Consider the following 26,305-nt stretch of genomic DNA (forward strand, 5'->3'; position numbering starts at 1 on the left):
GTCTCGGGGTTAGGCGTACAAGCCTGAGCAATTGGGCCTAAAGAAGATCTCTTGGCCATAGCCAGATCTTGCGACACCCTCCTGTCCATTAATATTATCCCCTCATCGATCAGTGCATGAGTGCGAACAATAAAATCATCCAGAGTCCCAGTTAATTTTTTTGCTTCTGCGACTGCCATGCTTCTGGTTTCACGGCAATTCATGGCACTCCCCTACACTAACTTCTGAACGGCCTCAGTACTCAAAACAGTAAACAAAAATAGGATACCCTACAAATGATGAGTAACAATTGATAGTAACTAACAGCCCATTGTCTTATAAAAGGATATTTAGACGACTTACAGTTTATGTGTCCGTTAATACCTTGGGCGAAGTAAAACGAGCAGGGGTGGTGGCACAGGCCAGGCTCCTCAGGCCTCTGAGGGCCACAGAGGGCCCGCCCTTTGTCCGGCCTTAGTCCCGCGCGTGCGTCCCGCGTGCGCGTGGGAATTACTCCTTAAAAAAGGGGAGTAGCTGGAAGAGGCGGGAAGAGGACCAGCTGCGGCCGATCAGCGCCGCTGTGCGAGCTGGTCCTCGCAGTCCCGCCTCTGTCCGTGTGTGAGTGAGGCAGATGGTCCCAAAACAGTTCACAGGTCCTCAAGCGGCCAGGCGGGTCCCAGAGGCAGTGCCCACAGCAAGGTGCAAGAGCCGCGAGCGGCGCCCGCGGAGCGGGAGCCGCGAGACGTGGCAAAGTGGCCGGAAAAGACGAAATGTCCGCTCCGCTGCTGCAGTGATCCCAAATGAAGGCAGAGAAAGGCTCCCACTTAACACACACGCGGCAAGCTTCTTATCTGCCAGAGGGGGCGGGAAGAGGACCAGCTGCGGCCGATCAGCGCCGCTGTGCGAGCTGGTCCTCGCAGTCCCGCCTCTGTCCGTGTGTGAGTGAGGCAGATGGTCCCAAAACAGTTCACAGGTCCTCAAGCGGCCAGGCGGGTCCCAGAGGCAGTGCCCACAGCAAGGTGCAAGAGCCGCGAGCGGCGCCCGCGGAGCGGGAGCCGCGAGACGTGGCAAAGTGGCCGGAAAAGACGAAATGTCCGCTCCGCTGCTGCAGTGATCCCAAATGAAGGCAGAGAAAGGCTCCCACTTAACACACACGCGGCAAGCTTCTTATCTGCCAGAGGGGGCGGGAAGAGGACCAGCTGCGGCCGATCAGCGCCGCTGTGCGAGCTGGTCCTCGCAGTCCCGCCTCTGTCCGTGTGTGAGTGAGGCAGATGGTCCCAAAACAGTTCACAGGTCCTCAAGCGGCCAGGCGGGTCCCAGAGGCAGTGCCCACAGCAAGGTGCAAGAGCCGCGAGCGGCGCCCGCGGAGCGGGAGCCGCGAGACGTGGCAAAGTGGCCGGAAAAGACGAAATGTCCGCTCCGCTGCTGCAGTGATCCCAAATGAAGGCAGAGAAAGGCTTTCTCTAATTAAAAAGGCCAATTTGTTGATCAGATCTGTTCTTCTTTAACAGAAAACACTTTGATAGGTGAAGGATTATGAAAAATGCATCCAGTGATTTATTAATGTACTAGGATTATATTTTATGAATAGATCCTGAAATAAATAAATGGCTTCTGACAGAGGGAGACAGAGGGCGACAGACAGAAGGAGGGGGGGGGCGACGAAGGGAGGGAGACAGGCGGAGACAGATAGAGGGAGAGAGACAGATAGTGGGAGGGAGACAGAGAGAGAAGGAAAGAGAGGGAGACGGAGAGAGAGGGAGACAGAGGGAGAGAGACAGAGGAAGGGAGGCAGAGGGAGGGAGACAGACAGAGGGAGAGAGCGGGAGGGAGACAGAGAGAGGGAGACAGAGAGAGCGGGATACAGACAGAGTGAGTGAGAGGGAGAGCGAGAGTGAAGGAGGGAGGGAGACAGATAGAGATAGAGACAGACAGAGAGAGATGGAGGCAGAGACAGGGGCAGACAGGCAGAGAGAAACTGAGAGGGAGAGAGAGGGAAACAGGGACAGGCAGGGACAGACAGAGACAGGGACAGGGACAGACAGCGGCAGGGACTAAGACAGACAGAGAGGGAGACGGAGACTGAGGGATAATTAGAGAGGGAGGGAGAGAGAGGGTGATAGAGGGAGGGGGAGGGAGGGAGACAGAGGGAGGGAGACAGAGAGAGGGAGGGAGACAGGGAGAGAGACAGAGAGAGGGAGAGAAGAGAGATAGATAGAGGGAGGGAGACAGAGAGAGAGAGGGTGAGGGAGACGGAGAGAGGGAGAGAAGAGAGATGAATAGAGCGAGGAAGACAGATAGATAGAGGGAGAGAAGAGAGATAGATAGAGGGAGGGAGACAGAGAGGGAGAGAGGGAGAGAGAGAGAGATAGGGAGAGGTAGAAGAGAGAGAGGTAAGAGAGAGAGAGAGAGAGAGAGAGAGAGATGTGTGTATGCTTGGTCTGGTGGCTCAGTGGATGAAGGCGTCCGCTGCAGGGGCATGTGTTCAACCTCATGGTCATAGTTTTTTTGTTGCTCTAGCCCCAACCCCCTCCTCCACTGACCCCGCCCCCACCGGTGCAGCCCTCGGCCACAAACCACACTGTAAATTTGCCCCCCCCCGAGAAAAAGTTTGTGAGTACCCATGCTCTAGAACCACGTCAACCTGATATAGAATTTTTTTGTTTTTTCTGGCCATTTTTAGTTTTTTCCTCTGTGTTATGGTAGTTGCCACATCATCTACTGTGGCGCCTCACAAGATTTTTCTGTTCCCCCTATGGGTTTCTTTGTTTATTTAAGCTTTTTGTCTTATTAGAATTTTTATTAAATGTATTTAATACTTGTGCTCAATCATGTCGGAGGATGGTGATGAAGTTAAAATTTTGCCCCCCCCTGGAAACATTTCTGCGGATGCCCATGGGTATAGCCCACTATGGCGGACTACAAGGCTATATTAACTAGAAAAAGCTATTAAATGATCTAAAATTGTGTTCACATGAAGAGTTGGAGAAGTGCCTATTGGTGAGGTCACCAGGATTCAGAGCCTGTGTCTTTTCATGAAAGTGGAAGAGGGCTCGTTGAGGAGGCAAGTATTCCATTCTTTTCTGATGTGCAGAACTAGAGCCAGGGTCATGAGGGGATGGATGAAGCTCCAAGTCCTGGTGGCATAACCCTATTGCGGAAATTATGAATGGCAGAAGAAATGGGCCCTAGAGTACAAATGTGTTAGAGCATCACCGGGGCAAAAAAAGTGCAGTCCTCACATTTCATCCATGGATCCATGGATGTCTCTTTACTTTTCTTGTTGTACTCCTGTTAGTTCAAACATGCTGATACCCCTTGTCACATCTTTCAAAACCTTAATTATGGAACACGATAATGATTACTGATCCAGGCCCTTGATACAGTAAAGGAAACTGCTGCTTCTGTGGTGGTAGGTGTGATTAGCCGAATAAACCACCTAAGGTCGAGATGGCACTAGGAGTTGTAATGGTACAAAGGCATGAAGCTATTAGGCAGTTCCCTGGTTAAAGGGACAGTGGCAGCAGTACTATTTTGACCTTAATGAGGCATGACAAGACTTCAGAGATGAGAAAATATTACCAATACTGTTGCTGGTCTTTTAGCATTCCCCTTTTCCCCACTAATCATACTGTATCCTTCCAGTACAAAATACTGCACCTTAGGTAAACGTTAAAGTTTGTCCCACTCTGAATAGGTGCTGTACACTGCAGCACAGTTGCAAAGTGAGAAAGGTTAGGAGAAATACTAGAATTTCTCATTTTAACGCCGGCTTTAACCCCTTAAGTGCTGCGTCGGTGCGTTGGCCGACGGCAGCACTACCTCCCCAGTGCTGAGCATGTCCATTGAACGTTCATTCAGCACTAGTTCCAATGGACAGCGCAGCACTGGGGAGGTTTGTTTACGAGCATCTATGAGGTTAAAGTGGTGTTACTTTTTGGAGCAAAACACTGCCTACTACTGTTAGTAGATAGGGTTTGTGTCAAAATCCATGAGTGGTTGCATGGGAATGCCCATGTACCACACATGGAAAGTCCCCTTGATGCGGATTAACCCAAGCATTGATTTGCACTGGTTTGTGTTACTTTCAGACAACTTTGCACTGGAAAGAAAATTAATTTAAAAAATGTTTTGCCCGGCTTGCGTAACTCTTTTGTGATGCATACTCAGCACAACATTTTTATTCTGGGCCACATTTAGCCATCGTCCTTGTCAAAAGTACCAATTGTGAACCTGTGTCCCAAATAAATGTAGCAAAACGTTTCAAATTACAACACAAAATAGTAGCCTTTTGATCACTTGGGCAACCTAATCAAACTGACATAATAAAATAGATTGTTTTTATATATAGGGCTTAATGTAGCAGTGTTTCCACTCTATAGGTGATGTAAATATCAGAGGCTATATTTATGATCCGCTGTACATTACACTTGAACCAAACAACGTGGTGCAAGAGAGACACAAACCGTAAGTCAGATTTTTGAAGCAGCGCAAATCCACTTTGCGTGGCTATGAACGGCTTCAAAAATCTGGAGTAATGCAACACAGCACACATCGCTGTGTTGAATTACTCTGAACAACGTAGGCATTCCATGGGCATTGCATGGGTGTTCAGATGCACTCCCATGGCTTTTGATGCATTTGCAGATTTACCAAACCTGGTAAACCTGGGAATGAGCCAAAAAGATATTCCTCCCCAGGAAAGGCATAATGAGGAGAAATATCTATTTCTCCTCGTGAGTTTATCTTTCTATGTGTGCAGCACATAGAGTGGAGGAATATGCCTCTAAGGATTGTTTTTGAGGCGGAGGGTGTCCCTTCCCGCACAAAAACAATCCTGCAAGCAACGCAGGCACCCTTGCACATGGTGCAAGAGTGCCTGCATTGGAGCTAGACAATGCAGGAAGGCATGGTATGCCTTAATTACAGCACATTTCTGTACTTACCCAGTCGCACAGTGCAGCACAGCAAGGTGACTGCTGCAGTGCACTGTGCGACTTTGCCATAAATATGACCCCCACCCCAGGGGTGAGAATTACCAAGCTTTTGCGCCGTGTTTGCATCACAAGAGTGACACAAATCGGGGTGAAAACCTTTGTTCCCGATTTACTTTCCAATGCTAAAATAGCTTAGCCCTGGAAATAAAGTGAAACTTACGCAACTCAGGTCATAGCGCTGCTTTGTATTACTTAGCACCAGGGGGCGTACCATGGGTGGAGCATGGCCGTGCCCATGCACCCATCCAAGGTTTCTAATGCTAAACACATTTTGATAAATAAAGTAGAGAGGGTTTAGCATCAGAAAACTGCGCCCTTTTAAAGTAGGCGCAAAAATTGAGAAATGCTTTCAGTTCACCTTCCTTTTCTGACTTTGTACGTATGCTGCACTGTACAGCACACATATAGGGAGAGCAAGTGGTTCAAGTCAGTCTATGCATAATATTTTGTACTGGAAGGATTTCCTTCCAGTACAAAACCTATAACCTATGCTAAACTCCCTGAGACACCCTTGCACCATGGCGCATAGCTGTCTCCGTGGCACACGGCAGCTGATTTCAGCGCAGGCGCAATGGAAAGGGGAGGTGAGTGCCTTATTTCAGTAAATTGGCGCTCTGGTACTCTCTTCTTTTCACGCAGCGCAGCATTTGCGGCAGCTGCACTCTGATGAGTGAAACAGTGGAAAATCTGCCCCCTCGGTGTTTTGATTCCCCCAATGTAATGGTGCACGTTTCATTACACTAGAAGTATGAAAGGCGGAGTTAGTTTGTCAAGAGATTGGACCTGCATGCCACAACAGATGTCAGCAGAGAATGTTTCCCTCTCATCTCCAAAAACTGATAGGCTTTCGTCGGTAAAAAGGTTTTGGTCAAATATTTCCAACAAAAAACAAATGTCCTTTTTTCATGGGAAGGTAACATAGTTGTTTTGAAAGAAAGAAAAGCTTTTTCATCCGATCTAACTTCAAGGGTAAGAGCCACCTCGAAGACACGATCCGCGTCCGGTGCCAGCTTCTCACCTGAAGCTGTCACCCTCTCACGTTCCTGATTCGATAATCCCATCCGGTACTCCTGAATGCCACTGCCTGCATGCAAAACGAAAGGAAAATATCGCTACGAGAGTTCTAATAGATATTCTTCTAGATATAAATGACCAAATCACTGACTCGTGGCGACAGAATCATAACCATTCATAGATTGTGAAATAAAACCAACTTTCAATCTTCAGGGGCAAGGGCTGGCTGCATTATTTAGAAGTTTCCCGCCGCTCCCCAGGCTATCAGTATATCTCGGAAGGTATGGCGCTGCATAATAGGCGGAAACGCTTCCACAGAGATATTTAGGGCGGGAGGAGGACTGCTTTATAGGCAGCGGGGAGAGCAGCGCGAGGCGCGTTAGCTATAGCCGACTTATACCGAATAGACCGACTGTGAAACGAGAAATGTAGCTCTACCGTATTGTCTCCAGTCTACCGTCGAGGGCAGGTTCCGCCACAGGATCATGTTGTTCATCTGGTTTAAATAAGATGGCAGGCCGTGAAATCCCTTGTGGTTGTACCAAACCTAGGAAAGGGGATGAACAGATATTACACATACACATTAAAATAAAGATACATTCTATACGCATGGATATTGCGGGAATATTGTAAATTACTTGTAAATCAACTTTTTCAATTGGTGTTATTCTGTTGAGCCACTATAAAATATATAAAAATACCTGTGACACGTAATTCATTGTGGGACTAACAGAGACATCTTAATTACTCATAGACAATACAGATTAATCTGTGAGCATGCAATCATTGCCACATAAACTGACATCAATTGTCAATCGTCAGTGTCTGCGAATGCGATGCAGCTGAGCGAGCGCAAGGTAAATAATTGTATTTATGTATTTACTTGCCTTACTCCATGCCGCTGTGTGTCCAACTCCACTACCCCGACCCTGGCCTACCTCCCCCCTGCCTCAACGCCCGGCAGAACTTCCACTGCGAGCTGCCACGGCACTTTACCCACCATGCCCATGCAGTTGTGAAGATTTAGAACCAAAAATACTCTTCTGAACCAGTCCTCCAGCCAGGGGCGGACTGCCATAGGGGGCACCGTGCGTTTCCCCGGTAGGCTGCTAGGGTGGGGGCCAGTTTCTATTCCCAGTCCGGCTCTGCCTCCAGCAATCGTAGACCAAAAGTACTGCATGATTACTTGGGGCCTTACGGTAACCTTCATGCTTACATCACTCTCGTTTTAATTATGGTCCCTCTGGACCGGGAAGTCAGAGACAAGTGTGAAGCCACTTGGTGCCCCCAGTTATGTATCAACACGGAAGGGGCCACAATGCCTATCTTTGCAGGTCAACCTCGCTGGGTCCCCCTTCGTGGATCGACCACAAAGTAGCTGCCCGCAGTGTGCTGCTATTACAAAGGCAGTAACTTTACCCAAATAAATGCAGCTAAGCGGGACTGCCGTCGAGGATTCCTCCCCGCTCGGCTGACGGGCTGTATAGTGAAAAGGGAACACGTCGGCCCAGTGACCTTGCGGCAGGCAGCTCCCCCAGTTCCTCCTCTGTCCCCGTGTGACCCGCAGCTCACCCAAGCCCATGAGACTCTGTCCAGCAATGGGCGGGGCTGGACCTGGGTGATGCTGCGGCAGAGGCCACTTCTCCTCCTCGCTGCAGGAGCCTCAGGTAGCCCTGAGAGGCTTCCGGAGTGTGAACGATGACCCACAAGCACCAGAGCTATGAACAATAAAGTGAAAGTACCGGGACAGTGCAGAACGACATGCAAGCACCGGAACCTTCACACAATTGTTATTGTTATTGTTATTGTTAATTGAAATTTGTATAGCGCTGAATCACCAGCAGGTCTCTCAGCACTAGGGAGGGAGAAAAGGTGTGCTGCTAGACGACACTGGGGTCGAGCGTGAGTTAAGCTGTGTTTAGTGATTCTCTGAACAGGATAGTTTTGAGCTATTTCCTGAAACGAAGCAGGGAGGGTCCCTCACAGAGACGCTCGGGTAGCTTGTTCCAAAGCTGGGGGGCTAAGACAGAAAAGGCTTTACTTCCTTTTGATGTGATCTTATACCGAGGGCAGGATAGACGACGGGCCTTGGAAGACCGTAGTGTGCGGCCGATGCTCAAGTAAAGTGCTTCTTACTCGCTTTAAATCAAAAAAAGAGGGGAACACAGAGCACTCCACATGCTTCCTTTTTCACCTACATAGGTGAAGAACACAGCGCTCACCATGCGCTATTGGAAAAACAGGGAGGGCTGCTCTACTCAGTTCTGGAGAACAGCTGGGGGCACAACCCAGGGAATCGGCAGTAGGCCGGCACATCAGGCCCTTTGCGGATAAAATGACAGTCCTTTCCACAGGCCACAGGTCAGCACGAGCAAAGGAGTCCAATGGCGGTTCCTTCTGGCAGCATCACCGTTCCTTCTGGTAAGGTACAATCTGTAGAGCCAGCAGCATCTGGTTACCAGTCCCATGCAGTGTCTAAAATTTTGGGTCACAGTCCCTGTACTTATACTCTAGAAGTCTTTGTTCTGGGGCACTTCAATCATTTTTTAGAAGTGCACAAATCCCAATTCATATATCAAGCCCTAGTCCCAGACTTACTACATGGGGGCAGAGACAGTATTGTGGAAGTCAGGCACAGCCCTGTTCAGGTGCAGGTGCATCTCCTCCCACCACTCTAAATTCAGACCAGGCCTATTCAGGTGCAAGGAAAACTCCTCCTACCACTCTAAATGCAGACAGGGTCTATTCAGCCCTGCGCTGAGTCACCCCGAAAAGGCAGGACACACCTCAATCCCCCTTGTGACTGTCTGAAGTGAATGCACTTCTCCTGTCAGTCTAGACCAGACATTGAATCCACAACCAGACAGGACACAAAGAGTCATAAGCACACAGAAATGCCACCTCCTAAAAGCGGCATTTCTAAAATAGTAATAACAAATCTGCTTTCAACAATAGACATGATTTACCACTACTGTTCCAAACATACCAAACATGGCAACGCTACCCCTTTTATATCAGAAATTAACGCTGAAGTACATATCAGGGAATTCCAAATGCAAACATATGACAAGGCAGCCTCACAGCAGTGAAAAACCAAATAGACTGTTTGTCACTACCAGGACATGCCGTACAGTAAAAGCACATGTCCTACCTTTTACCTACACTGCACCCTGCCCATAGGGCTAACTAGGGCCTACCTTAGGGGGTGACCTATATGTAGAAAAAGGGGACTTTCAGGTGTGGCAAAGACTTTAAGTGCAACATCACTGCAACAGTAAACTGCACATGTAGGCCCTACAGCAGCATAGGCCTGAGACAGGTTAATAAGGTCATTTCGGTGGTTGGCGCAAGCAGCTCTGCAGGCCCACTAGTAGCATTTAATTTACAGGCCCTGGGTATATGGGATACCCCTATACAAGGGACTTACAGGTAAAATAATTATGCAAAACAGGTGTAGGTCAATCTTACCAAGTTTACAAAAGAGAGCACATGCACTTTAGCACTGATCAGCAATGGTAAACCTCCAAGAGTCATAAAACCAACAAAAACAGGTAAAAACAAATACAGGAGAAAGGCAAAATATTGGGGGATGACCCTGCAAAAAGGACCAGTTCCGAAACACCGTAACAAGCATTTTGCTGAACCAACCTCCATAGCTATATCAGATGTAGTTGATACTCCAGTTTTAAACAAAACAGCAGTAATTTGTTGCTATTTGCTGTTATCAGAGTATACATACAATTACTAAATTGCAAATGCAGCTATAAGGCTAGGGTAACTCTTGGAAAATCTGACAAATCTTCACTAAACTTTCAACAAAACAGTTAGGTCAACACAGCTCCTTCCTGGAAAGTTTACATGCATTTTTGAAAACTACTGAATGGATATACACTAAATCACAAAAAGCACGCTTTAAGGATCAGTGATGTCATCAATGATGTCATTTGAGATGCCATCATTGATATCATAAATGATGTCATTAGAACATCATTTATTATATTCTAATATCATAAATGAGTGATGTAAGTGATGTAATGTATGAGGTCATGAGTAAGCATGGGCGAATTTGCGAATTCGCAATCCGCAAAATTCCCGAATTTGTGCGAACTTGCGGATTTTTGTTTTTTTGCGTGTTCGTGGGGTTTTTTGCGTGTTTGCGGGGTTTTTTGCGTGTTCGCGGGGCTTTTTGCGTCTTCGCGAGCCGCTTGCATAGCGAAGTTACCCATGCAGTCGTTTATGGGAGAGGGAGAGATAGATAGATAGATAGATAGATAGATAGATAGATAGATAGATAGATAGATAGATAGAGAGGGAAAGAGAGAGGGAGAGAGAGAACGAGAGAAAGAAAGAGAGGCCGGATCTCTGAAGGGCCAGATTCCTGAGTTGCCCCTACAGAACATACAGCTTTTTATTTTTAGCAAAATGCATATGAAAATTGTGCTGTAAAGGTCTCTTTTAGTTTAACCCCTCCTGACAACTCAAAATGGGTGTATTTGCCATCCTCTCCCTTCTTCCTGTTTTTTATATCTGTAAGTGCTTCCTGATGAGGTTTAATTCCTTGGACAGGTGCCTCGTTGCCTACTTGTAACTATTCTCTGACCCCGCTTCAAGGGTCAGAGCAGGGTCAGAGAATAGTTGCAAGTAGGCGACGAGGCGCCAGGAAGCAATTAGCAGCAGGTGTCCAAGTTGAAGTTAATTTGTTTGTAACCCTTTTGTAAAAGGTTACAAAGAAATTAGGTTCCACTTTTGCACCTGCTGCTGTAACCCTTGCTTGGCTGAAAATTCGTCCCCGCTGATTCGCGGATTTTACCGAATCACGGAAAATCTGCAAATTCGCCCGCGAAACGGATTTTACACCCACCCTTAGTCATGAGCTTTGCATGGCAGGGCACTAGTTATAGTTAGCTCTGCTAACTATAACTGGTGAATTTTTTTTTTTTTTTTAGCTCAAAACAATAATGATAATGTTGTCACTGACATATTCACTTCACTATAACATTACGTTAACTTTTGTTTTTTTCAGTGAATTTCTGAGATGTTTTTAAACAAGAACAAATCTTTTTATCACACCTAACTTTGACGTTACTTTAACCTTTGTTTTTTTCAGCGAATTTTTTGTTTTTTTTACGTAAAGTAATATTTTATTACCATTTGTAAAGCCAACTATCTGAGCTCAACCTTTGGCTATGCACAGCAGGGGGTTGGACAACCCACCCTGAGGCAGCCAATCCCGCCAAAAGCAACCAACCTCATGCTGTGCACGGCATTTCGTCACACTCAGCATGGGGTTCACATAAGGGCATGCCTTGCAGCCAGGCCTTGTGTCCAATTCCGCGCATGCAGCTACCCTGAGGCAGTCAACCCAATGGCCCACACAGCTTTGCTCGTGCATGGCATGGATTAGAGCCTATGTCGCAGCCATGCCCTGCTTCCAACTCCCTCCAGACAGCCAACCTCACGCTGCTCACAGTCTTTGGCTGTATTCAGCAAGGAGTGATCACAGGGCTTGTCCTGCCACCGGGCCCTGCGGACAAACTCCAAGATGGCTGTCTACCACCCACCATGCACAGCCTTTGGCACGCCCAGAATAGGGTTGGCTTTCAGGCCATAGGGACTCCATCCCCTATGGCCAAAACATATATATTAAGGGGAGGAGGCATGTAGCCTCCTCCCCGAACGCTTACTTGGCTCTGAGGATCCCATCCCTTGGGGCCAAATACAATTATACAGGGAAGGAGGGCAAGCAGTTCCTCTCCCTGGTTATTAATAGGCCCAGAGGACCACATCCCACGAGGCCAAATGCAATCAAAAAATTGCAGGGGTCCTGTTTTCCTCCTTTCCCTTAAGTATTCATGGCCCCAGTGTAAGGGGTCCCCGAGGCCCTAATTGGGCTGGAGAGAGGCAATCAGTGGGGTATTAAAAAATTGTGGCTGCCATTTTATGTTCTTTTTTCTGCAATCCTACGGGAGCCAATTATTATTTTTTGGCCCAGTGTGGGGGAGGCTCCCTCTGGGTCCCTCCAATAGGGCCTAGGGGGTCAGGGTATCCCTACCCTGCCCCCTTATACTATTTTTTTTAAATTTGAGGACAGGATAGTAAGTCTCCGAGTTCTGTAACGGCTAACAGCAACATTTTTCTTAGGTTGTTGGCAGCCAATCAGAGCGCTCACTCCTGTGGGAACTGACTCCCAAGGTAGTCTGACTAACATGGGAGCATGATGGCCCAGGGGGAAAAAATTTCCCTGGGCCAAACAGAACTCTCTTTGTTTAAATTGGTGCCCTGTGGAGACTCTCACTAGCCTCTCGCGGACCCAACCATCCAGATATAAAAATACATTTAAATCTTAATTTCTCAAAAACCACTAAACATTTAAACCTATCACAGAAAGTACAATTTGTGGACCAAGGTCTAGCTTCCTCCAAATTTGGTGTTATCTCGTTCAGCAGTTTTTGCAGTACCACTTTTTAAAGAATTATATGGAAAATGCATGTGGATTTTGCATTTTGGAACCCTTCTTTTTCTAGTGGCCCCCTCTTGGTCCCCGCATGGCTCCCATATGGGCAGGGTATCCCTACCCTGTCCCCTATACTGTTTTTTGTGCAAGTTCAGGACAGGGTACTAAGGGGGTCAATAGGATCGCGGACGGACTTGAGTCCGTCCGTGACCCCTGAGGAGGAGGGAACATCCCCAGGGGCCAAGTAGATTAGGATGTGACCGCCAGGGTGGCGGTCACATCCTCTATCTTTAACATTGCGGCGGGTGCAGCTTCAAGCTGCACCCGCCCCAAGGCTAAAAATGCATGCATCGCATTGCATGCACAAAGCAGCAGGCACTGCGCAGTGCTGCCGCTTTGTGCACGCAAATGCATAGGGGTATCATAGGTACCCCCCATGTGCACCACCCACCCCCCTTCACCCAGAGGGCCCGCAACGGGCCCCCGAAGTGAAAATCCGTATGCTTTTCCACGACGGAAAAGCTGCTGTGGAAAAGCATGTATTCACCACCATCCTAATATGGCTGGCGGTGTCTGATAGACACCGCCAGCCATGTTAGAGCTTTTCCGCCGGGGTCGGAAGGCGACTGCGGCGGAAAAGCTGCGGACGGAATTCCAGACCCCCCCGCCATTCTAATTTGGCAGTGGGTCTTTGGAGGCTCCGCAGCGGTTTTTCCTCATCCTCCTGGCCGGCGGTGGCTTCTGCCGGCCCGGGGGATGAGGAAAAAACGCTATCATAATCAGCCCCTAAGTCCCTGAGTCCTGTAAAGTCTGTCAGTAAAATGTTTCTCATGTTGCTGCCAGCCTATCAGGATGATCGCTCACGCAGGAGTCTGACACCCACAAGATTAAGATGACCCAAGGGAAAAAGCTCCCTGGGCCAATCAGAATGTTCTATTTTTTTAAATTGACGCTCCTGAGAGACTCTCAAGAGCCTCCTCAGATTCAACCATCAAGACAAACAAATCTTCACAAGGCAAAGGCAGCAAAAGTATTCAGCAGGTGAGGGACCTTCCTTTGATGCAAAATTCACATTTCTCCTGCTCAGAGCTTTCTTGCTAAAAGTCTGTGGCTTCACCAAGACCTTCTCCAGTGGCTATCCAATGTTGTGGAGCTCTCTTCAGCCACAGGCTTGACCCACTGCAGACCTTTGACTTTCATATCAGAGACTATGTACAAAGGTAAAACGTCTGGGCAGATGGAACCTGGTTCCTGTATCTGACGTGTACTCCATCGCAGTAAGCCCTCAATTACACCTAGGTATCTGTCAAGTGCAACCTGATAACACGATTGGCAGCTAAAGTTTTTTGGTGCTATTTTCATATTTAAACTTTCCACATCCATAACTCTAGTTTCCCTTATTCTATTTTTATCATTTTGGTATCATTTTATTTATTATACATATTGCCATTTTTGTTACATTGGATTTTTCTTGTGTTGCATTATGACTTTATTGCTGTTTTGGTAAAGTATAAACACTTTACACCATGTCTCTAAGTTAAACCTATCTTCTCTGTGCCATAGCTACCAGGGGGTTGAGCTCAGGTTAATATAGTGATGTTAGTGATTCACCCTACCAAGTATTGAGGATATTACTTGTAGTGGTACGTACTCCTGTCAACTAATATTCCAATATTTTACAATAAGGACTGAGACAACAGAGTAAACAGAAATTACAAGACAATCCTACTTTATGCTAATGTGTTTATAACACAGGAACATTGTGTCACAAATTGCAACCAGTTTTTTGTGACCAGTAAAGAATTTTACAAATTGACCTATGTACTAATAGGTTGGTTTGAAAGTTCATACCACTGGTTCATAGTGGGCAGTGATCCAACCTAGCTCAGGATCAGAAATGAGGTAGGTTGCAAACTGCGACTCACCTCAGTTGGTGGCAATCACACGGATGGTTGCTGTGTAGGGTCAGCAAAGCACTATGTGTCTGTGATTGCTTTTAAATAAAGTAAACTTTTTTTACAAATGCTACTCATTTTCCTTATAGAAAATAGAGCATGTTGATAGAATTCACTTTTCGATGCCCTAATTACCCTATGATGATGTGCGAGTTAGCATCATATGACTAACTAATGCAGTTCGTATGTGCACTTATGCTGAATTTCTATTCTCACTCATTGCTTATATTCAAATGTATGTGTGACCATATTAGTTTCTTAGCTTAGCCTGTGTGCCACCATTTTGTGTAAACCCTCTGTGCCTGCGGGCCCTGCTCGCTCATATGCCCCTCCCGCAGGAATACAGAAATGTACTAAGACAGCAGTTTTCGTTTCTCAGCTTACTGTGGCCGAAACTAACAAGTCTCTTTATCAGTAATGTTCTCATGCCCAGAGACGCCGAAGCCTAGCTCCATGGCCTTGAGTAGAGATAATAATGTATCCCTTGCAGGTGCAGATGCCTGCTGTATGAGAGCATTGTACACTGGTCTGAGGCTCGGTGATTTTCCACAAGGGGCGTACCCCTCGTTACTGTATTGCATTATAATGTATTGCTGTGATGCAGAGAGTCAGTCCTCTCGTTCGCACTCCTAGGAGTGAGGTCGGACAGGGCCCTCTCATATGAGTGTTGTTTGGCCTAATAAAGACTTTTGTTTATTCTTCTCCACTGTCCGGCTGACTTCCTATATGGTAATTATAGGTGAGTGCAGTAAGTCACTCGGGTGGATTTGAGCCACGCTTATCAGATGGCGCCCGAATAGGGACCCCGCGATAAGGATCTTTCTCACCCGTAAGTGGGTAGCAGAAGACCGGGGACCCGCTGGTCGGCACGGTGGGCCCGGGTACCCATCTGATGCCGAGCTTGGTTCTCGCAGCGCTGCCCCACCCTGCTGATCGGGAGAGGTCCCGGTTCGGATCTTACGCCGGGGTCCAGAAGGCGGAACTTGAAGCTGACCGTGTTGGTCTTGGCAGCCGGAGGTGGAGAACGGTAGAGGTCGGTGCCGCCTACGGAAGGTGAGTGGTCCACCTGTGATTGTTGCAAGAACGGGAGTGTTCCGGGAGACTAGAGTGTCTCCGATGGTTTGAGGAGCCGGGGTGCTCCTGGGGCTAGTGTGCTCCGGGGAACTCAGAGTACGAGTTGGTGCTCTGACAGACTTGACGAGGTTGGGGATGCATTTAGAGGTAATTGTTTGTAGCGATCCGACCGAATGGTACTGTGGTGAAGGCGTGGCTCATTGTGGGTAGACTCCGGTACTTACCCTGAACTCCTAGTGTGGTGGTTCAGTGGAGGTGAGATCTGGGTTTCCCGCGGTAAAGCGCGCAGTGATCCATAGTGCCGCACGGGTGGCGGATCTGTTCCCCGTCCTCAGAACAGTTAGCGTACTGTTCGGTCTGCGGTAGAGTCCAGGTTCCCCAGGACTTGGTCGACGGGCCTTGTCCCATTTGGTAACACGTGTTTGGAGGTATTGTATTTGTGTATGTGTGGGTTTTTCCGATGTATGTCTAGATGTGTGTGTGTGAACGAGCTCGAGTTTGTGATTCAAGGTAACGTAGTTTGTGGAGAAGTGCTACTTTTACATCAAAGTAAAGATGCCGTGTTTTAGCAAGTTACGATGTTTTGGATGCTGTTGTCGACCCTCAGATACTAGACTGGCCGAGAGCCAACCTGCACCCCCTGAAGGGACACCGAGTTTTGATATGTATGTCAAACATGGACTGGTCCCGATTTTGTTTGGTACTTTGTGGCATCGGTACACTGCTGATAATGTGGATCTACAATGGCCTTTGACGGGTTCTTTTGATGAAGCTAAGTTGGATTATTTGCAAGACAAACTGTTTGCTAGGCGTAGCCGTCAGAGTATGTTTGATTCTTTGCGAGTGTGGCAGAAAGAGGCCAGGAAGCGCAAGCTGAGAGATGAGAAAGAGGCTTATAAAATATCCACCCAGACTATGGCGCAGAAAGCGAGGGAACAGGTGGGGAATGAGAATGCGCTACGTATGGAGCGCGCAGATAGACTTTGTAGGTTGAAAGAAAATAAAAGTTATGTAGTGCGAGAGGACGACCCGGATGAGATGGAGGACATTTTGAATACCCGACCCCCTCCCCCTTATGCCCCACAGCCCTTGTACCCCTCCTTACCACTTTCAGCCCCTAGTAGTGCCGTTCCGGGTCCTTCAGCAAGTGCCCCCCAACTATCCTCGCCCTCGACACCCCTCATTTCTCTACTCCAGACCACTTCACCTGCACCCTCACCATTTTCTTTGGCACTCCCTACTGTTTCAGCTAGTACCACCCCCAGTCAGGAGATGCTAACGCCGAGTCGAGGCGCAGGTAGCGGATTACTCTCGCAGGTACGGAAGTTGCTTACGCGTTCTACAGTTGGTTTAGATGAAAAGAGTATGGTGGCTAATCAGGCATGTCAGTGGGCCAGGAATAATATTTATTCGTTCGAAGATATTTGGTCCACTATGAAAGATTTTGAGCCCTTGATGCAGCAGCACGCTTTGTGGCACATGTCCAATGTATTGATACCGCTATGGGAGCAGGGATATGGAGGTGTGGCTCCGGCGGTTTTACGAGATATACAGGCTGGAGCATATAGAACGAACACAGGGGTGAAAGAAGTGATGAGTAGTCTGCGTGCGCTATTGCAATACAGGAATGAATTACCCTCTGCTGGTACACCCCACTTCCCAGGTCTCCACCCAATGCGCGAGGTGCACCCTATTTTTCACCCCGAGGTCCCCGAGTTGTTAGACCCGGTAACGAAGGCTGTTACCAGGAACAGAATTGATGCACATTTTCAGGAGCAATGGGTGTATACGCCATGGAAGAGAAGTGAGGTGTTGTCATTGAAGGCCCAGCTACCGGATTCTAGAAAGAATGCGACTGCCTATTACAAAGAGCTTACGGAAGCGGCGTCTTCTACTGTGATGACGTTGGCCGATGTTGAATTGTTTTTCGGGCTTTTGGTCCCGGTTGATGTGTGGCGGCAAGTGAAAGGCGCGGATCATACGGAGGAACTGGGAGGTACATGGCAGGAGTTGCAGGATTGGGATAAGGAGCGTAAGCCAGGAGAGAAGCCAAAGGCTGAAATATTAGCTTTACCAGGGCGCATAATAAAGTATATGCACTCCCTCATCCCCCCGAAAAAAGTAGATTGGGACAAGTTGACGGCTTGTAAGCAGAAAAAGGATGAAGCGGTCTCAGATTTCTTTACGAGGTTTGAGGAGACGTTTATGGATTACAGTGGACAGGATGTGTCACAAGATGGCGGATTGCGGCTTTTTGTTAATAGGTTTGTTACGAACTTATTGCCTGAAATATCCGCTAGATTGCAAGCGTCGGAGAGTACATGGACAACGTCCTCTCCTTCGGGTATCCTCAGTATGGCACAGTATTATGAACACAGGGAAAATGAGAGTAAGGACAAGCAGGAAAAGAAGGCTAAGGATTTGAAGACGAGAGTTTTGTTACAGCAAGTGGCTAGAGGAAGGGGGAGAGGTGCAGCGCCGAGTCGGGGGGGCGGCTTTGGGAGAGGTGAGAGTAGGGAAAGGCCGGGACCGAATCAGTGCACCAAGTGTAAGCAGGAAGGGCATTGGTGGCGAGATTGCCCACTGCTCCAGTCAGGTGCCGGCCCTGGACGAGGACGAGGACGAGGTAGTGGTGATTTTGGGAGACAGGCTGCGCGATCAGAAGGAGGCGGGAGACCGGGAGGCAATTACTTTGACAACGGGGCAGACAGACAACAGTCGCAGAGGGGCGGTGGTCAGTACTACAACGACGATTACTCAGTGGACGATTTGACAGGGTTCTCCCACAACTAGGACAGCGTAGGACAGAGCATGGGACCAGTACTTATGGAAGTTGATCAGAGGGGACCTTATGTCGAAGCTGACTTAATGGGGTCTCAACAGAAATTTCTAGTGGATACGGGTGCAATGAAAAGTTCAGTGGCTCGTTCTCGGGTCCCAGGGGCGGCTCTGTCTGGCAAGAATAACATCGCCGTGGGTTTTGCAGGAACTCCGGCGATTAGCCCCATTTCTAAACCTCTTACGTTGACGATTGGCCCTTTTACTGTTGATTCACCGTTTCTATTGACATCCAATTGTGGGGAAAATTTGTTGGGCCTAGATTTATTAAAAAGGTTGCACGCCACCATCTATTGTTCTCCAGACGGCGTGTACCTTACTCTGGGCCCGAACGTTGCTCGCCCATTCCAGTGTTTTTCGAAAGACGATCCATTACCACCTGAATTCCAAGGTATACCCGACAGCCTGTGGGCTGTCAATGATACGGATGTAGGTAAAATGGACATTGCTCCGGTGACAATAAGAGTGAAGGTGGGAGCGAAATTGCCCCGAGTTCCACAGTACAGGATTCCTAGGGAGGGGGAGAAGGCCTTGTTGCAAATAATACAAGATTTAATACGGTCTGGTGTAGTGGAAGAGACTGATTCGAATATATGCAACAGCCCTATTTTACCTATCCTCAAAAGACGGTCACCCGAAGCTACTGATAATACTCCTGATGTTTATAGATTTGTGATTGATTTGCGACATGTAAATAGGGTAGTGGAGCCACAGTATCCGGTGGTCTCGGACATTACAACAATATTGACAATGATACCCCCTTTGGCTAAATATTTCTCTGTCCTAGATTTGAAAAATGCTTTCTTCAGCATACCAGTACATGAAGAGAGCAGATACCTCTTCGGATTCTCATTGGCTGGCCGAAGCTTCCGCTTTAAAAGAATTCCTCAGGGGTACACTGAGAGTCCGAGTATCTATAGTCAAGCGCTGAAGGCACAATTGGATGAGCTGGAACTTCCACCTGGCAACGTCATGTTGCAGTATGTGGATGATATCCTAATAGCATCGGATGACGAACAGGGTTGTCGGGATGCTACTGTGAAATTACTCCATCATTTGGCTGCGAGGGGGCATAAAGTGTCCCTTCCAAAATTTCAATACTGTCGAACGGAGGTCACCTATCTCGGTCACCTCCTTTCGAAAGTGGGGAGGAGATTGACGGCAGAGCGCATAAAGGCGATCACTAACATGCAGGTCCCTAACACGCAGCGAGAGGTGCGCGCGTTCTTAGGCATAACATCGTATTGTCGTCAGTGGATACCTAACTATGCGTTACTAACAAAACCCCTATTGTATCTGACTACCAAAGAAGTGCGCGAGCCCCTACCCTGGACCCCTGCATGTCAAGAAGCGTTTGAGTCACTAAAAACGTCTTTGTGTTCTGCGCCAGTTCTTGGAACACCTGATTACCAGAAGCCTTTTGTTCTTTACGTGCACGAGGCGGAAGGTTGCGCGTTGTCTGTCTTAACTCAGTGTTTTGGGGGGAGGCAGAGACCGTGTGCGTACTTCTCTGCAATGCTCGATAATGTGGCAAGAGCGCTGCCGAGCTGTTTGAGAGCCACGGCGGCTGCTGCGGTCTCTATAAGACAATCGGCAGGGCTCGTGCTGGGATCAGACCTCACAGTAATGGTACCGCATGCTGTGGACATTTTGCTGAACAGAACACAGACGCAGCATTTAACAAGTGCTCGTCTGACGGGTTACGAGATGACTCTTTTTGCACCCCATGTAACGATTAAAAGGTGTGCTACACTGAACCCCGCCACCTTGTTACCTATCCCTACAGACACAGATACAAAAGACGATGACATACATGACTGTCTGTACAGGACTGAAGAGGAGACAAAGGGGAGGGTGGATCTGACAGACAGGCCCTTGGAGGAACCAGATGGGGAATTGTATGTTGATGGGTCCTGTTTTAAATTACCAGACGGTACATCGACAGCAGCATATGCAATAACAACATTACAGACGGTGGTGGAGACTTCTAGAATACCTTACAATTCTGCCCAGGCTGCTGAGATTATTGCCTTACTGAGAGCATGTGAGTTGAGTGAGGGGCTAGATGTGAACATTTACACTGATAGCCAATACGCCTTTGGCGTGGCTCATAATTATGGGCGACTTTGGGCAGAACGGGGATTTTTGACTTCCCATGGCCAACGAATACAACATGGTCCACTGATATTACGACTGCTAACGGCACTGACACTACCTAAAAGACTGGCTGTGATAAAATGTAGCGCACACAAGACAATAGTGGATGATGTGGGAAGAGGCAATGCTTTTGCTGATGAGACAGCAAAGGAAACTGCTAGAGAAAAATTACCACGGATGTTTGTGGCAGGGCCAGCTAGATGGGTCCCAGATGTTCATATGTTTGCAGACACTGTACAGAGTGTCAAGAACATACAAGGAAAAGCGACAGACGAGGAATTGAGAGCATGGAAGGATGGGCAGGGACGACTGGATGCGGATGAATGTTGGACAGACACGACAGACAAGAGACGATGGTTGCTACCGAATGCGTATGTTCTTCCAGTAGTGACGATGGCACATGGGCCTGCCCATGTGAGCGCCAAGGGCATCTGTAAGCTGTTAGACCCGGTGTGGAGTAATAAAAATATCTCTAAAATGGCCATTAATTTGGTTTGTCAGTGCATGGTGTGTTTGAGACATAATCCTGGAAAAGGTACTCCCGTCCCAACTGGAAATTTCGCACCCCCCTCTTTCCCTTTCGAGGTGATCCAGATGGATTACATCGAAATGGAAAGGGTCAATAACTTGAAGTACGTCCTGGTAGTCGTATGTGCTTTTAGTAGGTGGGTGGAGGCGTACGCTACGAAGGATTGTACAGCCATTTCTACTGCTAAAATGTTGATCAAAGAGTATTTTTCCCGTTTCGGATTACCTAGGGTGATCTGGAGTGATAATGGTACGTCCTTTAATGCTGAATTAGTGAAACAAATATGCAAAGGTTTGCACATTTCGCAGAAGTTCCACTCAGCCTTGCATCCTCAGGCAGCAGGACTGGTGGAACGGTTTAACGGCACGCTCAAGCTAAAAATGGCCAAGATATGCGAGAGTACAGGTCTCCGTTGGCCAGACGCACTTCCCTTAGCTCTGCTTTCAACGAGAGTCACTGTAAATGCAAAGATGGGCGTCTCCCCCCATGAGGTGGTATTCGGCCGTCCGGCCAATATCTGGGGAGTGCCCAGACCTAAATGTTTCTCTGAAGTACCATACCCTCTGTTGACAGATTATCTGTATGCTTTGACTAAAGATCTTCGTTCTATTCATCAGCAGGTAGCAGACACTCTGAAGCCGTTGCCGGAGGGGCCTGGACACACCATCCACCCAGGGGACTGGGTTGTGGTGCGACGATACCAGCGGAAGTCTTGTCTGGAGCCAATGTGGTCAGAGCCGCGCCAGGTGCTCCTCACCACGCGCACGGCGCTTCGGATCGACGGCAGGAAAGCGTGGACACACGCCTCACATGTAAAGCGAGTCCCGCTTCCGTTACCCTATGACAAATGGGTCCAGGATGGCATCGCTGATCAAGAGCACGAGTCTATACCGAGGTATGCTCCTTTCTCGGATGCTTCACTGATTGGAGAAGAGCGTAGCGGAATAGAGAATTCAGTGAGCTCTACTACTCCTCTTGCTACTAGTGAAGAGACATCAGAAAGTCCAGCGTTTGCCGCAGATACACCTGTTTTGTTCACGGATCCTGAAGTGCCAGGGAGCACTCGCTATAATTTGAGGCCCCGAATTTCCTGAACAAGAAGATTTAGTGGTAGGGATGGACTTATAAGAGCCCTGGTGTTTAGCCGAAGATTGTGTTCTCTGAGACTATAGGGTGGTGCGGGGCCCGAATTAAGTGCTCCCCTTGTTTCTGAATTGTTGAACAACATCGGTGGAATAAGGTATGGACGGTAAAAGCCTGCCTGTGAGGCTTTGAAGGACACATGGAGAAGATCCCTTTTTAAGGGTTGAAGAACCCCTCTGGCCGGTTGAGGATTGTCTGGGACTATTTTTTTTAGTAGTAGTGTGATTTTTCTTTTTGATTTTTGGTACTAAGATTATTCAGAATGTATCCCTTTGGGCGGCCCATTCCTGATGAGGAGCAGCCCTTTGCAGCTCCCCCGAGACCTGAGCCTGCTTCCCCCTGGTTGGCCCTTCCCCGAAAGGGAAAGATAGTGGTTATAATTATCATTCTGATTGCCTTTCTAGTGACTCTTGGAATATTGTTTTTCCTAGATAAAGCTTATCCCGTTCATGTGTTCGCACCCACACCCACCGCTGTTCCAGAACATAATATGATTACTGTTGATTATGGTGAAAGAATGATGCGAAAAAATTACAAGGACAATGTTTTTATTAAGACTTTGCACCATGCACACGCCACTACCAACTTGACAGATTGTTGGGTTTGCGGGCTTTTACCTTCTGCTGCCTATAAGAAAGATAGATTCCTCGCTCTCCCTTTAACGCCAGTGAATAGTTGTGTGGGGTGGTATACTCTTATAGGTCTTGTTAAATATTTCCAGCAGCCAGATTCCCTGACTCCCCGCCTGCAGAATAGGGGGTGGACAATGACAATGCGAGTACGCCCTCTGCCTTCATCTTCCCTTGGACGAATATATACTGATGGGCGTTTTGATCAAACTTTTATAGAGACCTGTGAGAAAAAGTTGGGTCGATCCCTGACACCAAATAATACTGACAGACTGAGAGATAGTTTCCTGAAATTGAATGCCACTTTGTCCTACAGACACCCCCCGAAGAGTAACGACAGTTCCAAGTCTCTGATTCCCTTGGCTGTGGTGGGTCCTTCTCCATTTTTCTGTATAGAGGGAAGGGGTCCTATAAAAGTTGGTAATAGCTCCTGCAATGTGACTGCTTCAATACGCTTGCCCGTTAGCCCCTCTTTGATTGCCCCACCCAGTATCTATTTCATTTGCGGTGATAGTGGATACTTATGGTTGCCCGAGGGTTGGGGTGGGGTGTGCTACCTGGCCTATATGATTCCCCCTGTGTATGTGGCTCCCTCCGATTACCACAAAACTCATCGTCGATTTCCCAGTCCTCAGGAACAGCCACAAGAGCAGCGAAAAAGGAGGGAACTTCAGGTAGATGACGTCGATCAGACAGACACTTCGTACCAACAATGGACTGATTTTTCTAAGGGTTTGCTTCCTTTCTGGGGTCCGATATTTAACAGCAGGGCTATTAGACGACTGTCTAGGGTGATGGAAAAGGTGGTTCTGACTGAAGCCGACATTACGACTAATATATCCGTTGAAATTCAGGCTATGAGATTATTTACGATCCAGAACAGGATGGTTCTTGACGTCATACTGGCTGATAGGGGTGGGGCCTGTCGCGTCATCGGGACGTCTTGTTGTGTTTATATTCCTGACTCCGCCCCGACTGTTAATTTGGCAGTACAGAAATTACATAGATTGGCGACTGAACTACACCAGGATAATGGGACATGGTCCCTACAAGGGTGGCTCTGGGGTGCCTTCTCTTCCTGGGGTTGGAAAATATTGATGGGTTTGGTCGGAGTGGTGAGTGTAATTCTGACTTGCTGCCTTTGCATATATTGCCTCCCTCCATGTTGTTCAATGTGTGCTGCAAATATGCGTCCTAAAAAGAAGTTACCTGGTCAATATACCACTTCTATGATGACTGAAATTCCTGCTGATGCAAGTTGGTTAATGTTTATTGCAGAAGATGTTCTAGACTAAAGATATAAAGTCCTGCCCCTAGAATGGATGTCGGCACTACCTTTTGCAAATAAATGAGGCTATAGTTAGCCAATGATGCTAAAAGGAGGGTCTGATAGAATTCACTTTTCGATGCCCTAATTACCCTATGATGATGTGCGAGTTAGCATCATATGACTAACTAATGCAGTTCGTATGTGCACTTATGCTGAATTTCTATTCTCACTCATTGCTTATATTCAAATGTATGTGTGACCATATTAGTTTCTTAGCTTAGCCTGTGTGCCACCATTTTGTGTAAACCCTCTGTGCCTGCGGGCCCTGCTCGCTCATATGCCCCTCCCGCAGGAATACAGAAATGTACTAAGACAGCAGTTTTCGTTTCTCAGCTTACTGTGGCCGAAACTAACAAGTCTCTTTATCAGTAATGTTCTCATGCCCAGAGACGCCGAAGCCTAGCTCCATGGCCTTGAGTAGAGATAATAATGTATCCCTTGCAGGTGCAGATGCCTGCTGTATGAGAGCATTGTACACTGGTCTGAGGCTCAGTGATTTTCCACAAGGGGCGTACCCCTCGTTACTGTATTGCATTATAATGTATTGCTGTGATGCAGAGAGTCAGTCCTCTCGTTCGCACTCCTAGGAGTGAGGTCGGACAGGGCCCTCTCATATGAGTGTTGTTTGGCCTAATAAAGACTTTTGTTTATTCTTCTCCACTGTCCGGCTGACTTCCTATATGGTAATTATAGGTGAGTGCAGTAAGTCACTCGGGTGGATTTGAGCCACGCTTATCAATGTTTTAAAAAAAAAGGTTTTTGAAATGTTTATTTGACTGTCGGCATTCTTTCCCTGGCCAACTACCTACTTCCCATCAAACTTTTTCTTTTAATTCACAAAGGGGAAGCAGCCCCAAGAGATTCCTCCTCTTTTCTTTTGCAAATGGGTTCCCACCCCAATTTGGGAGTCAGTAACTTTTCAATGATTTGTGACTGGATTACAGTTACAAAATATTAGTACATTTTACATCACTGCGGTAGGAACCACTACAGCATGCACTTTTCAAATATCGAATGGGCATTGGGTTGCAATCTCATTTTAGTAAATAGTAAAAGTCTACAAACTATTATAATATGATTGATACAGAAAGAAATACTATTTAGTGGTTGCAAAGTCTAAATCTGAGTGCTAACGACAGTAAAATATGTCCCCAACTCTGGCTTATAGTTATGAATGCAAATCAAGTTAGAATATTAAATTAAGTGATGACAATTCTGAACGAGTAATGTGAGCATGCAATTAAAAAATGTCAAAAATAGGTTACCAGGGAAGGAGAGTGAACAAAGACATATATAAATCAAGTGCAGAGGCTTAATTAATTGAGTCAAACAAGGAAGAGATCAGAGTGATGCTGTCAACCACACATTATGAATCTGACAGGAAGCCAGATAAGATGATGAAAGGCTTGAATCATATATAATATGTCAAAGCAGAAAGCTCAGTCCTGCTATATATTGTACATACGTGGACAGTTTCAATTGCTCTGAATTTTCTCTCTTGATTTATCCAACCTAGTTCGTAGACATTACACACACTTCACCTTTAAACATTGTGAAGACAACATAAGCAACAGTAATGGCGCTGTGTACAGCCCTTGAATTTAATTTTTTTATGGGGCCAAACACACACAAACCAACCATAAAACCCTGTAGTGCATGCTGGTGACTTATCTTCATCTTCTATCGGAAGTGTAGAGCATGTGGTGCCCGTAGAACCTTTACAGTCTCCATGTATTGTGTATGCACCCAGGCATTTGCAAGGCATTAGCACAAACAGTCATGTTTTACATGTATTGTATAATGTGGTGGCTATTAGTGCTTTTCAACTTTCTTTTTTCTGTTGCAGACAACTAGTGTGTTACTCTATGAAAGAGAAAGGATGCGATAATCGGTTGTGTGTTGGCCCATACTGTTTTTATGTACATCTGCTGCTACTAAGGGTGATGTAACAAATATCTGCCTGCACCTCTTCTCATAAGGAGTGGCTATTAACTGAGTAGCCATCTAGGTGCTTGATATACGAACTCTGTGATTAAACTGGGATGTAGTTATATTCTCTGTCAGTTCTGTTTAAAGCAGATATGGCACGTTGTGTGGTGATATTAGAGAGGAACATTCTGCATGCAATGGCCACCTGCACCTCAAGTTTGATTGAAGTTTATTACCATATTTAAGAGTAATTTTCAGTGCGACCAACATGTGCATA

At 47.2% G+C, this 26,305-nt stretch overlaps 1 protein-coding gene across 1 annotated transcript in view; it reads right to left on the reverse strand.

The window, feature by feature from the left end:
* Positions 1-26,305, reverse strand: part of ABCA13 (ATP binding cassette subfamily A member 13) — a 2,590,787-nt gene that overhangs the window by 722,472 nt on the left and 1,842,010 nt on the right. The window contains exon 37 of the mRNA XM_086964984.1: positions 6,429-6,537. Coding sequence (XP_086821110.1) covers positions 6,429-6,537 — 109 coding nt within the window. The remainder of the gene's footprint in view (positions 1-6,428; positions 6,538-26,305) is intronic.

Source organism: Lissotriton vulgaris, chromosome 4_1 (genome assembly GCF_964263255.1).
Source record: "Lissotriton vulgaris chromosome 4_1, aLisVul1.2, whole genome shotgun sequence".
NCBI classification, from domain to species: domain Eukaryota; kingdom Metazoa; phylum Chordata; class Amphibia; order Caudata; family Salamandridae; genus Lissotriton; species Lissotriton vulgaris.